Source organism: Erithacus rubecula (assembly GCF_903797595.1).
Source record: "Erithacus rubecula genome assembly, chromosome: 2".
In the NCBI taxonomy this organism is placed as follows: domain Eukaryota; kingdom Metazoa; phylum Chordata; class Aves; order Passeriformes; family Muscicapidae; genus Erithacus; species Erithacus rubecula.
The window spans coordinates 91,812,816-91,826,175 of NC_136685.1; the positions used below are offsets into that span (position 1 = coordinate 91,812,816).

The following is a 13,360-nucleotide window of genomic DNA, read 5'->3' on the forward strand; positions in this document are numbered from 1 at the left end:
CCGCCTTCATTTTTCAGTTTTGCCTCGTTAATAAGAACCAAACCAAAGCAAAGAGGTGCCTGGCTTTTCCTGGGGAACCAGCCTCACCTGCATCCGTTGTAGCACACGGTTATGGCTAAGGAACCCGTTCGCTCTCGCTCGCAGGTGGTTTCAATATTCCCACAGAAGCTACATCTTCATACCTGGAGAAAGAAAAATATTTCGCCTTTCTGGCGGTTCCCCGAAAACCGTCAGAATTTGGGAAGCGCTTTGGGAAAATATAATATGATAGTTTTGAAACAAAATCAAAGCAAACTTGCAATCGTCCGTCACGGCAGGCTGCTCAAAACGACAGCAACTGCTTTAATTGTACGAAAACTAAATTTAAAGAAATAGTTTATTTTTAGAGTCAGGTCAGGACAAATGTGGTGTTAGAGCGGATGGGGGGAAAGCGCCAAAGATGCTTTCATAAATTTGTCCCTAAATCATTGCGGTGAATGTAGCATATCATACTAGTGTACTGGAAAAAATGAGGACAGTTTTGTCGCCAAAGGTTTGAGAAATTATAAAGTAGTTTTTAAGGTGCATTTGGTGTGCAAGCAGATGCAGCCACAGGGATTGATAACCTGACAAAAACCTATCGTAAAATTACACTACCGTCAAAATAATACTAGGCAAATAACCGCTGCTAATGCGGGATCCAGCGTGTCCTGGGCCCAGAATATCTGGGAGCTCTCACGAATACATATGAGTATTTCCGTGCACCAGCATGGACTCCTTCTCTTCCAGACTATCCCAGGCTCATTTATCCGGGAAGGAAATACATTTTCTTAAGAATCGTTTCCAAGAGGACAGACCTGCTTCCAATGGCCAAGACTTTTCCTGAGCGTTTCTTTCAAATGTTTGGAAATCGCGGCGGCAGCAAGGGAGGGGACTTTGCGCTGTATTTTTTTTTTTTTTTTTTTTTTTTGAGGGGATAGGGGGGAAGTGGTTGTTCGAAGTCGAGGGCACAATTTAAGTGGGGGCTAGGTGTGTGTTGGGGTGTACTTTGTGGGGCAAATCGTGGGCCGGGGACGCGCAGTTTCTCTGGGCGCGGTGCCGGCCCAGCGTGGGCGTGTCGGCGGGCGGTGCTGCCCGGCCCCGCGCATCGCGGATTGGGCGTGGGGAAGGAGCGAGGGCTGCTCGCTGCCAGAGAAAGTTTTGGGGAGGGGTGGATATTTTTTTCTTCCCCCAGTGCGAGGAAAGGGGGTTTGGTTTTGGGTTTGTTTTGTTTGCGCCGCTCCGCTCCTCGCCCGCTCGCTTTCTTCGCCTGCCCGTGGGTTCTGAGGACTTTTTAATTTTCGGGGCTATTTTTTTTCTCCTTTTTTTTTTCGTCATTTTTTGGTGGTTGGCTCTCCCTCCTCGCCCCTCCGGGAAGTGCTCCACCAGCCGCCTCTCGCCCCGCCATCCCTCCCCATGCGCCCGGGGCCGCAGGAAGCTCCGCGGAGCGCACCGGGGAGCTGAACTGCGGAGCGGCTCTTCCCTTCCTCGGGCAGGATGTACACGGCCGGGCTGGCTCCTTTCTACGCCTCCAACTTCAGCTTGTGGTCAGCGGCGTATTGCTCCGCATCGGGGCCGGCGGCCGGCGGCTGCTTCCCGCTGGACGCCGCGGCGGCCAAGAAGCCGTCCTTCTGCATCGCCGACATCCTCCACGCCGGCGGCGAGGCGGCGGCAGGAGCGGCCGACAGCCTGCCCGGAGGGCCCGGCGGCGCGGTGCCGGCCGCGCTGGGAGCCGTGCACCACGGCGCTCCCTTCCACGCCGCGGCCTCTCCGCTCCGGCCCACGCCCGTCGTGGCCCCCGACGCCCCCGCCGCCGCCTTCCCGCCGCGCCTCTCGCCGCTCTCGGCCGCCTTCCACCCGCACCACCACCGCGCCCCGCAGCACCGCTCCCCCGCGGCGGCGGCGGGCGGCGGAGGAGCCCCGGCCCCCGCCCGGCACGGCTCGGCGCCGGCGCCCGCCAGCAAGGACCTGAAATTCGGCATCGACCGCATTTTATCGGCGGAGTTTGACCCCAAAGTCAAGGAAGGCAACACGCTGAGAGGTAGAGAAATTGGCTTGTCCGCTTTCGCTGCTAGCGCTGTCGGTGCTCTGTTACTTGTGTTGCGATAAGCGACTACACCCGCGATTTGGAAACTTCTCAATCTAGCAGATAAAAAGAATTATTAAAAAAAAAAAAAAAAAAAAGGTTATAAATCGGAGTCTCTAACAGCTTTCACTGAGCCACCCTCCCCCCTCCCTGCCCTGGCCGTTCGCACGGCGCAGGGCTTGAGCCCCTGGGAAAATAGCGATAGCGTGAAAATAGCGAGCGGAGCTCTCTGCGCTTCCCGGAGCGGCCGGGGATTTCTGCCTCCCAGGGCACAGCCCGTTTGAAAGGCTTTCGCTGCAATCCATCTTCCCTCGCGGCCTGTAAACATCCTGACCAAGGGAGTAAATATGCCGGAGGATGTCTGACTGCCGCCTCGAGAGCCCCCGGGGGTGGGAGGCGGCTGCTCGGTGGCCCCCCGAGCCCCTCCGACCGGGCACCCGCTCCGAATCATGCCGGGTTGCCGGTCCCGACCGCGGTATAACAGAGCTCTCCTTGTTCCTGTGCTCGCAGATCTGACCTCCTTATTAACTACGAGCCGCCAAACTGGGGTTCATCTCCCCAACTTGCAGCCTTCCACCGGCCAGTTCTTCGCGTCTCTAGACCCCATTAACGAGGCCTCTGCTATCCTGGGTCCCTTAAACTCAAACCCAAGGAGCTCAGTGCAGCACCAGTTTCAAGACACTTTTCCAGGTACATCTCGTCCCTCCTCGACCCTCTCGTGGCGCAGGGCCCTCCGTCCCGGAGCAGCCCCCTTCCTCCCGGAGGGACTCGCCAGGCAGTTTTGCAAGGCCGGGGTGTGTGTAGCGAGATTCAGATTTTGGGCGAAAGCCGGGCTGCTTGGGGGGGAGGAAAAGCTGACTAGGGCCTGATCTAGAGGAGCGTCCCATCGAGTACAGGAGTAATAACCTGGGGAAGAAGCCGGGAGGGGGGAGAGGAAGAAATTTGGGTTCTAGACAGCTCCACCCGCGCCCGAGGCAGCACAAGCTGACAGGACACGTACCCATGGGGAAGGCAGGGCCACGCTGGCCCGGGCCCTCCCTGCATATCGCACTCCAATTCTTATTCAGATCGATTTCAGACTCCCTTTCAGGCTGCTATATTAATAACGCCGTCTCCCCCTCTCTTCCCCCGCTTTTCTCTTCCCCTCTCCAGGTCCGTACGCAGTTCTAACCAAGGACACGCTGCCCCAGACGTACAAGAGGAAACGCTCCTGGTCCAGGGCTGTTTTTTTCCAACCTGCAGAGGAAAGGTTTAGAAAAACGGTTCGAAATCCAGAAGTATGTCACCAAACCGGACAGAAAACAGCTGGCGGCGATGCTGGGGCTGACAGATGCTCAAGTAAGAACGGCTTCGGTTTTATTTCAAACCTTACATCCAGTTTAGGTGGATACCAGGGGGCAGTGAGGTTTCAAAGTGTTTTACCTTCCTTTATCAGTAGTGGGGCTGTCTGAGGAGCTGCACCTTCCCCCGAGCATCTCTTGCGCCCAGGTTCCGCAGCATATCGCGGCCCGGTGTGGAGTTTTCGCCTTTATTTTGGCCACCGAGGAGCAGGCCGGGCGGAGAGATGAGCGGGGCCAGGGCAGACCATCAGTGTGCGCTTTACTGGAGTGCAATTTGCTGTAGGAGGCAGTTTAGGGCATAGGAAGTAGAAGCGAAAACAGTATTCTTAATGTCCTTTTTTTTTTTTCTTTTTGTTTTTAATTTTTTTTTTCTAAATCTTTCCTCGCGTTGTGAAATCCCTCGTTCTGAGGAAGTGAAAACACTTCTTCAAACGGAATCATTAAACTCCACTCTGTAATGATTCCACTATTGAGGGCCCGCAGCGCGCAGAATTGTATAACCCTGTGGTTTCTTGAGCAAGATTTGGTTTCCTGGAAGAAGTAGAAGGAGAGAGGAAAAAACCCATCCAAACAAACAAATAAACAAACACGGGGTGGGGTGTTTGCAGTCTTTAAATACACAAAGTAGAAGGAGGAAAAAACAAAAGAAAGCCCTTCAGTGGTGTAAGGAATGTGGGTAGCGGGAGGAGAGGACGGCGCCTCTTTCTCTGCCCGCGTTGCCGGTGCCGGTGGAAGGGGCAGGGCCGGGCGCGGTGCGGGGTGCGGGATGCGGGATGCGGTGCGGGATGCGGGATGCGGTGCGGGATGCGGTGCAGGGCGCGCTGGGGCCGTACTGCCCGTCTAAGGGCGGCTCGGCCGCAGGTGAAGGTGTGGTTCCAGAACCGGCGGATGAAGTGGCGGCACTCCAAGGAAGCTCAGGCCCAGAAGGACAAGGAGCCGCCGCCGGAGCCGGAGCCGACGGCCCAGCGAGCCGGCGCACCGCCCACCGCCCCCGGGGAGCCCCAGCGCAGCCCCAGCGGCTCCGACGGCGACAGCGACAGCAGCGACGCCGAGTCCCTGGACATGGCCCCCAGCGACACGGAACGGACTGAGGGCGCCGAGCGGAGCCTGCCCGCGGCCGGGCTGGACGAGTCCCCCGGCAGCTCCGGCCTGCCCTCCCCGCCGCCCGCCGCCAGCCCCGAGCCGCGGGGCGGTCTATAGTCGGGGCGGCCCGGGACTGTGCGCTAATTTATCTCCCTTCCCCGCCCCGGGAGCGCGGCAAGGCCAGCCCGGCACCGGCACCGGCCCGGGACGAGCGGCCGAGGACTCAGGCGGAGCGGGGAGCCCCGGCCCGGGGCGGCAGAGAGTGGGGCGGCCGCCTTTCCCTCAGAGCTGCTCGCTGGAGACCGGGGGATCTCTTTTTTCTTTTTCCTTTTTAATTTTATTTTTTATTTTAATTCTCCGTTTCCCGCCCCTCGTTCTCTCCAAGGAAAATCCGAGCAAAGGACTGCGAGAATGCTCTCTGAAATCCCCACCTTTCCCCGCCCTCCCCCCAACCAATTTACAATGTGAAGTATTTTGCCAACGTCCTCATTGGTTGCAACTTGTTGCTTCGAATAATCCGGCCAAGAAATACTGCACTGACAAAATATATAAATATATATATATATATAACTCCTGTAAATAAAATGTTTGCTATGGTTTGTAGCCACGTCAGTCTGTTGACCAGCAGCAAGGGCTGCCGTGGCTGCCCCAGCTTCCTTCACCCCGCTCGAAGGCAGCAGCTGCCTCTCCTCGCCTCGGAGCCTCCCCAGGCAGACTTGTCTTTTTAAATTTTTTTCCCTTTTTTCCCATTTTTTTCTTTTCCCTAATGGAGGCAGTGACAAGGACTGGATCTAATGACGCAAAGTTGTGCCCCTGTGAGAAACTAACCAGTGACACTCGCATGTGCCTGTGCCGTGTGCCGTGACTTTTGGTGCCGGGCGGGGCTGAGCCGTCTGGCCGCCCGCGGCTCTCAGCGTCTCTACCGGGAGCCGGCGCGGCAGTTTTGGGGCGCAGGAGGGACACCACGTGTGGGATTTGTTTTGCTGCGCTTTGCTGTCTCTCAGGTTCACCGCGCACCTCTCCGCAAGCCCCGTGACGTCACAGCGCGGCTGTGACGTCACTCAGGCGCTGTGCGCGGGGGAGAGGCCGATGGCGGGGTGGGGACAGGGTGAGCACTGGGTAGGGGGTGACACACGGCGGATTCTCCCCCTCTCCCCGTGAGTGCTGCTGGGGCGGCTCCACTGGGACTCCCCGGGGCTCCAGGCCGGGATCCGACGGCTCCGCTCGGGTTCAGAGTTAGCTTCGCCCTCGGAAAAACATAAAGCGCCGCTCTACTCCGTGCTCCGTTCTTCCTGGGCCACGAGGGAGGACGGGGGCTGCTTCGGAGGCAGCCTGCTTCCCCTTCCTCCCTGGCCAAACAGCACGGATTAGAGCGAGCAGCCCCCGTGCTTCCCGAATCTGCGGTCCGAGCTTTTTGCCTAGGCACAGAAATCCGCGGGGACCGGGATCCCTCTCTCGGAGGAGCTGAGCCGCCCTCCCTCTGCCCCACAAGCTCGTCCGATGGGCTCTGAACATGGGACATCGCTAGAAAGAAAGGAGAGATAGAGGAATAAAGCGAAAGACCGGGAAAATGCCGGTGTCCTCCAGCGATGTGGAGGCGGGTGCACGTCTGGTCTCCGCCTGTTGCTTCTCTGAAGGCTCAGGCGAGAAATCCTTCGCCTCCGGGGGGAGAGTTTCCGGGGACGACAGTCTCCTTCGGGCTACCCTTGTTAGCTAGGGCAGAGCCCCGAGGGAAGGGAAAGAGCGCCCACAGAATTCCCCCACCAGAAGCCCTAGGAAGAAGGAGCTGGGGCGTACAGCAGGCCAAGAGATGTCTGGTGGAACGAAAAAGGGACGGGTGAATTGGTAAAAAATGTGGAACCGAGAGGGCAGAGGCTCCGTCAGACGCACGGCAGGCAGGTTGAAATCCGAGTGGGGCGCGCACAAAGTTCTGATGCGTTCCTGGATGCCCGGGGCGCTGTCCCTGACCGACCCCTCTTGGGACAGACAAGTGGGACCGGGGAAGAAATTATCTGGAAGGGCCTTGTCAATTGATTTTCTGCCTTTAAAACCTTGCCAGGGAGGAAACGAAGGGGTGTCACGGCTTACCGGGGCACAGTGTGGGCCCCGCAGCTCGCTTTCAGCCCCGGAAAGCGGCTGCGCCCACCAGCGCGGGATTTGCCATAATATTGGAACTCCCCTATATGCAAGGGAAGGCGCGGGACAGATGCCCAGCGAAACGCGACTGTTTCTCCTCCGATAAACCACCGTGGTGCAGCTCACGGAGCCGCAGGAATCTGTTTGCCTCTTGAGTTTGTTTCCTGAAGACTGTGCGGGAGAGAGGGTTTTGGAGTGGCTCTTTTCAGATGGGAAAGGAAAAGCGTGTCGGGAAAGAGTTTCTCTTCCCTTGGGCTAAAGGAATCTGCGTATCCTCCAGCGCAGGGCTGGCTGAACAGGGCCAGGCTCTCTCCACCTCAACCTCCCAAAATAACGGGAGCAATGCCCGCCTGGACTTGGGGTCGGGGAGAGAGCGAGGCAATGCCTTTATGACATCATTTTAAGATAACAGGGCAAAAAAGTGGGAAATAATGCTGTTGGGACTCGAGATTTGGGTAAAGATGCTCTGGTCGGAATGGAAGAGACGGTACAAAATTCCTTTGTCCCGCTCCCGCTTTTTGTACTCCGTACGCCTCGGGTGCTGTTCGGGCCAAGGGGCCAAGTGGCAGAGCGGGAGAATGGGTTTCCTCCTCTCCCCGGCTACGGGGAAAATTAATTCTATCTCTCTCCAGTTTGCTCCTGCTGTGCACTGCAGGTAGAGCAAAGCCACGAAAACGAGTTTGGGGATAGACTCACCCCTGAAGGGATTTGTGTCCGTCTCTACATGGAAGGGAGTTTTTTCCCGTCCCGCGAGGCTGCAGTTACTGCTCGATTTCTGCGGGGAAAAATCGGGACAATGTCGTGACCTCGGGCAGCTCCTCTCCTGGCCAAGGGGACATGTCCGCAGTGCAATGCAACACTCCCGCTCCCAGAACAGGTCAAAGAAAGCTTGAGGGAGCCTCTATTTTGTTACCTTGTTATGGCCGGGTAACACGAAAGGATTTTGATGCTGGTTGCCTCTGAGCCAGAGACGCCCGAGTCCCCCGTTTTACTGTCGACCCGAAAACCCTCGACGGTGTTTCAGTCAGGGACAGCGGCTTTCCGGGCGGTCTCTTCACCTCCCCTAAATCTGCTGTGACTCTTCCTAGATCTGTGCCGGGCACCGCAGCCCCCTCGGGCTGTCCCCGCCCGCCGCAGCGCGCTGGGTGACAGCGGGGTGTCGCGGCTGGGTGACAGTGGGGTGTCGCGGCTGGGTGACAGTGGGGTGTCGCGGCGGGGCCGGGGTTCCCTCGGGGGGACTGGCAGGAGCTTCTCCAGTGCTGTCCCTGTCCCCACGGTCCCGGCCAGGACAGACTCTCCGCACGAACTCACTTCGTTGCTTCGTTTCCCCGCCCGGACCCCGGCAGAGATTTTTCGCGCTGATTTCAGATGAAAAGCCGTATCAGTGACCAAGAAGCGGGAGCGATACACGCTGCCGCACGGAGGACAGAGGTTTTCCTGCCTCCTCCTGCCTGGCATCTACGGGAAATTGCATTAGTACAGAAGCGGGAGGCTTCGCCTCTCCGCTCCGATATCCCAGCCCTGTCTGGGGGCATCCACACTCGCAGGGATGCTCAGTCGGGCTTCTTCCCGGGGAGCAGCTTGAACATAACTCCACCTTTCCCGGGCGCTGTGTTGGGAAGTCTAACGAGATACTTTTCACCCGATTTAGCAGAGACCTCCCATCTCAAGAGACCCGTCTCAACCTCAGAAGTAACAGCCACATTAGAAAGAAAAAACAAAACAAAACAAAAAACAATAATACAACAAAACAGAAGCAATATTTTAATCAAGCGATACACTGTGCAAAAGGGCCGGGCGACGAGCTGGCATCGGGGTTCGCCTCTGTCGTGCCCGGCGAGGACAGGGTGTCCTCAGGGTCCCCCCGCCTCGGGGCTGCTCCCCCCAGAGCCCCGTGGGCGCGGAGCCGGCGGCAGCGAAACCTGAGTTCGCCTCCCTCGTTAGCAGAGCAAGACCGACCTCGCTCCTTAGGAAAATATTTTTATTTTATTTTAATGTCGGGCTTAAGCTGATGTCTTAAAAAATAATTGTTTTCAGACCCCAGTTCGCTCGGCATCGCCGTTTCACGCTCGCAGGCACACACAGCTTTCCCTGCAGTTCATGCCTCGGGACTGCCTGGCGTCGGCAAGACAAACTGCAATCTCCAAAATGTCAACTTTTGCCACAATCTCGACTAAAAAAACCACCCCCTTCTTATTGCTGTTGAGCGCTCATCAGAAATAATGGCTGTTTACACAAAACCTTTATTCACTTTCTTAAATAAACACCAGTGAATTCAAATAAAGCAAAGCCTCAACTATAATTCAAGCACAACGTTTGCTGTGTGTATTCTCGGCTGCGGACCTGGAGAGACTCCTCGGAGAGAAATATGAGGTCTCTTTTCATAGTCCACGTCCATTAGCTAAATATCCTAGCTCACCTCGGCCAGGTTTATACTACTTCGGTTTTCCTTTTTTTTCCCTAATTTTTTATGTTTTCCCCCAGCTGAAACGGAAATATTTCCTCCATTTTCCCCAGTCTCTTCTTACAGAGGTGTGGTCCGGACGCTTTTCTTTTTAAATCAATTTGCAGAAGCCCCTTCCCGTCCTCTCTCCCAGCCCCAGCTCGGGTGCGCGCTGCGGGGGCACGGCCGCGGATGCTCGGCGGGCAGAGGTGGCTCTGGTTGTAAGCGGAGGTGTGTGGCTGGTGGGTTGGCGAGCACAGTGATGCCAAGGTCTCGGTTATCTCGGAAAGGGCCGCCTGTAAACGCAGCTGGTGCAGAACCCTGAGCTCAGCCGGGGAGCAGCGGCCCCGCCGTCCATCGCCCCTCGAGGGAACCGATCCGTGCTCTCCTGCTCCCCTCATCCAGCCGCTCCCAGCCCGGCACTCGCGGCCCTAGCCCTAATGAGATCCATTAAGCGTATTATTAATGTGGAGGTTTGCTGTGAGGTCCCGGTTGGAGGGAACCGGGGCTCTGCTGCAGATACAGGCGCTCTGATCTGCACCACCTGGCTGAAACCAGAGAGCCGCCACTTCATTAATGGGTTTAGCCTTTGCTAATTGGTGTCTTTAGGAGCCTTGCCAAATTCTGCTCGGTGATCTTTGGAGGCAGCTTTTGTTTTTCCTTCTGCCGGTGACATTCGTTGACGGCAATCAGAGCCGATCCCGCCGCAGCGCCGGCGGCTCGCCAGGCACCCCGACGGGCCGGGCCGGGCCGGGATGGGATGGGCCGGGCTGGGCTGGGCTGGGCTGCCCCTCCGGGCACCTCCTGCCCCCTGCTGCCTCCAACATCACCACCCACCACCAACAGTGGAAACAGTGCAGGTGAACGCCGCGGCGAGCAGCGCCAAACGCTGTCTCTCGCCTCCGTGACGGCTGCGGCAGGTGACACGAGTGCAAAGGAGCCCTGTGACACACACTCCCTGAGGAAAGCAAGCACAGGCGGCGGGGCTGTCCCTGTCTGCCGGGAAAAGCGGGACGGGGCCGATTGCGGGAAAAAGGGGAGCGGCAGGGGCCGTGCCCAACCCGCTCCCGCAGCAGCGGAGCCGCCGCGCTCTCTCCGGCCCGGAGAACCGAGCCCCTTTCGGGGTCAGCTTCATTCCCGGCCCCGCGGCTCTGAGCAGCTTTCCCGGGACTCAAACGGCCGTAGCTAATGAAATCCGCTCACCGCAAATCACAGAGCTCTGCCGTACGCTATAATCAAATTTCTGCTTGCCTTAAAAAACCCGGGCCACCCTCCTCCACCCCCGTTCTCCGGGCAAACCCCAAATCAAAGGTTTCTAGCCATCACACCCCTCCAGTTATGCCTGGTCCCAGGCCATCTCTCCCGGCCTTGGTGCCATCGCCTGCTTTCCCGTCTCCTCGCGATGACCAGTTCCTTTCCTCGGCCGCGAAAAGAGGAGGCTGCTCGGGACCACCCCTGTCTGCTTCGTCGGTCACCTGCATGGCAGCACGGGGGTGATGAAAGGATGTGGATGCTGGAGAGAACAGAGAGGCTGGAGGGTTTCTTGCCCAGCAGCCCAAAAGTGGGGTCTGTGGGGAAGAGACACACTCTCACAGACACAGATACAAATCACGCCAGCCTCATTTCCCGGGTAATATGTCACCAGCCGTGTAAGTCAAGTATTCAGGGGTCAGACACGGCTGATAAATCACGCCGAACGGGGATTTTATCCTCCTCACGCCACCGTCGTCCCCGGGCTTTGCTGAGCTACTCTGCGGGCTGTGCTCTGCTGCCGGCCCCGAGGGAGGGGTCAGAACCCATAGGGAATGAAGAAGCACTCCAGTCCTCCCCTCGCCCCCTAACCCGGAGCCTGCCCGGCCTTGGCCCACTTAAGCCGGGCTACAAAGGGCTCTGACCCTTTGTGCGAGGTCGAGACAGACGCCCAGCTCCACCCGACCCCCAAGCCCGTGCCTGAACATGGAAGAAGAAGCAGGATGGGATGGGCATGGAGCCGGCTTGTCTCCCCGAAAACATTACAATACAATTCTAAAATGCATGAGCTCCCAAGCTGGCCCGTGTCGCTAGAGCGCTCCACGCTCCCATGGACGAGCCCAAGACCTGGCCCTAAACCTCGTCATTGTCCTTTGACACCACATAAACAAAACATGTAGTTGCAGATGAAAAATAACTCGAGGGAATTACAGCCTGTGTTTTACAAGCAATCCATTTGAGCTTTTCTATTATCATCATTCTTTTAACGACAGTAAAAGTATGCCGGGATTCTCTTTTTCGGCGCATTCGTACAGATGTCCGTACATATGTATTGGAGCGTGGACATGCCCATACATACGCGGATATTTATATGTAAAGGCAGTCCATTGCGATTGCCTGTCTGTATAAATAACTAGACTGTGCGAGGGTATCAAAGTCTTTAAAAGACCTTTCCGGCAAAAGTGTCGAGATTACAGGCGCGTTTAATTCCTGGCCGTAACGAGCCCTGTCTGGAGATGCCCAGGACAGTGACTATGAGACGACTTGATGAAACAACGAGGTTAGTCTACAAATATGGGCTGTTGATGAGGAGAAAAGGTGTTAGACTGCAGCTGATACAACAGCCCCTTCTTACGGGTACAGCCCTTCAGCACGGCTCGAGAGGGAGTTTTTTATCAGTGGTGTAACAGGGAGGATGTGTAGATTGGTTCTGGCTGGGGCTTGGCTCTGTACGGAGTCCCTTTTTACTGTAGTTCTTCACTTCTCTAGAACTTAATACATCCATTACCGTTCACAGAACTGTATTTCCAAGAACAAATCTTACTGTGGATCGTCTGGGTCAAGTGGCCCCTTCCCTATCCCTGGAGAGCCCCCTCGGGCCCGCACCCACCAGTGTCTGTGACCGCAGCCGTGCGGGTTAGCCGACGGTGGGCGAGGAGGAGGAGTCCTCTACTTCATCCTCTGCCCTTTGGGAATGTTGTCCGGGGTGGAGTGGAGGTTGGAAAGGTCCTGACGCCCTTCCCGGAGCTTGGATTGCTCCGACCGCCGCCTCCCTCGCCCCCACAACCCACCCCGGCCAGATCGGGCTCCTCTCTCCAGCTACAGTAGACGTGTTTATTTGTGCGTGCACCCCTCCCCATAAATCCCACCATCTATAATCATTATCTACATGGAAACTTTTGCCCCCTGCAGACCCCAGGACTCCACCCCCCCCTCCCCCCCCCGCCAAGCTCTAGTTAGCGGTGATGATTTTAAAAGCATGCGATGATCTAAGCCCTAATACTAATATTATGCATCATTTGGACAGGATAACCATGCCACCTTGTCAAACGCTGCCTCTTTACACAACCCATTTGCTGCATCGCAGAGTCATAAGGGCGGTGATGGATGGGCCGGGGACCCCCCCGGCGCCCCCCCGGCGCGGGCAGGAATGCGGGCGGGCCGAACCCCCGCCCGCACCCCGCCGGCGACAATTTATGGTCTGTATATGTTTGCTGGCTCCAGATATCGGCATCGTAATGGATGGTTATATTTTATGAATCCGAGGCTCGGATCTAGGGACTCGGGAGTCCCTTCCATGTATGGTGCACTCCTGTCTCGCCCTTAATCCACCCGGCAGGCAATAAACTTCCCCGCTAAATGCGCCGGGAGATAACAGACAACTTTTATTGATTACAAGAAAATGCTCGAAACTAAATAAAGGGTTTTTATGAGGATCCCTGCGAAGACCCTCTTCCCCGCAACCATTAAGCGCAATATCGGCGTTTTACTGTGTGTAAACTGTGAACTAGTTTGGCCGTAAATGTGAGGCGGAGGAGAAGCGCGATGAGAAGCTGGCACAACCCAGAGGAGCCGGGTTCGGAGATGCCCCGGGCTGCCATCCGGCCCCCCCCCCCAGTCCCTCTCTTTTATCTCTCGCTGTAGGTGCGGGAATCTCTCCCAAACCTGGAAAGAGGGAGCGCTGGGGCTCAGGAGCGGAGATGCTGAGCCGGGAAAGAGAGAAAGGCACCTCAGGGCGGCGTTTGGAGAGGGGCCCCGGGTGTTATCGCCAGGGCGGACCCCGAGGGGAGGATGAGTGGAACCCACTCGCGTTTTGCAGTGGATGATCGTGGAAGGTTACTCCACCTTCCCCCTCTTACCGCAGGCTCGGGTGGGGGAGGTGCGAGAAAAGAGGCGAGTGCATGTGTTTTATTGTAATTCCGACCGTCTTTTTTATATCCTCAGAGGTGTAAGGGGCGTTGAAGTCCCCGCCTGGAAGAGGGATGATATTGGGGCGGGGAGGGG

At 57.0% G+C, this 13,360-nt stretch overlaps 2 protein-coding genes across 2 annotated transcripts in view; both read left to right on the forward strand.

The window, feature by feature from the left end:
• Positions 1–13,360, forward strand: part of MARK1 (microtubule affinity regulating kinase 1) — a 213,509-nt gene that overhangs the window by 116,147 nt on the left and 84,002 nt on the right. The window lies entirely within an intron of this gene.
• Positions 1,005–4,730, forward strand: HLX (H2.0 like homeobox). The gene is given in 5 exon segments (XM_079333442.1): positions 1,005–2,059; positions 2,615–2,794; positions 3,257–3,330; positions 3,332–3,442; positions 4,306–4,730. Coding segments are annotated over 5 exon segments (1,248 nt in total). The 5' UTR covers positions 1,005–1,515; the 3' UTR covers positions 4,645–4,730.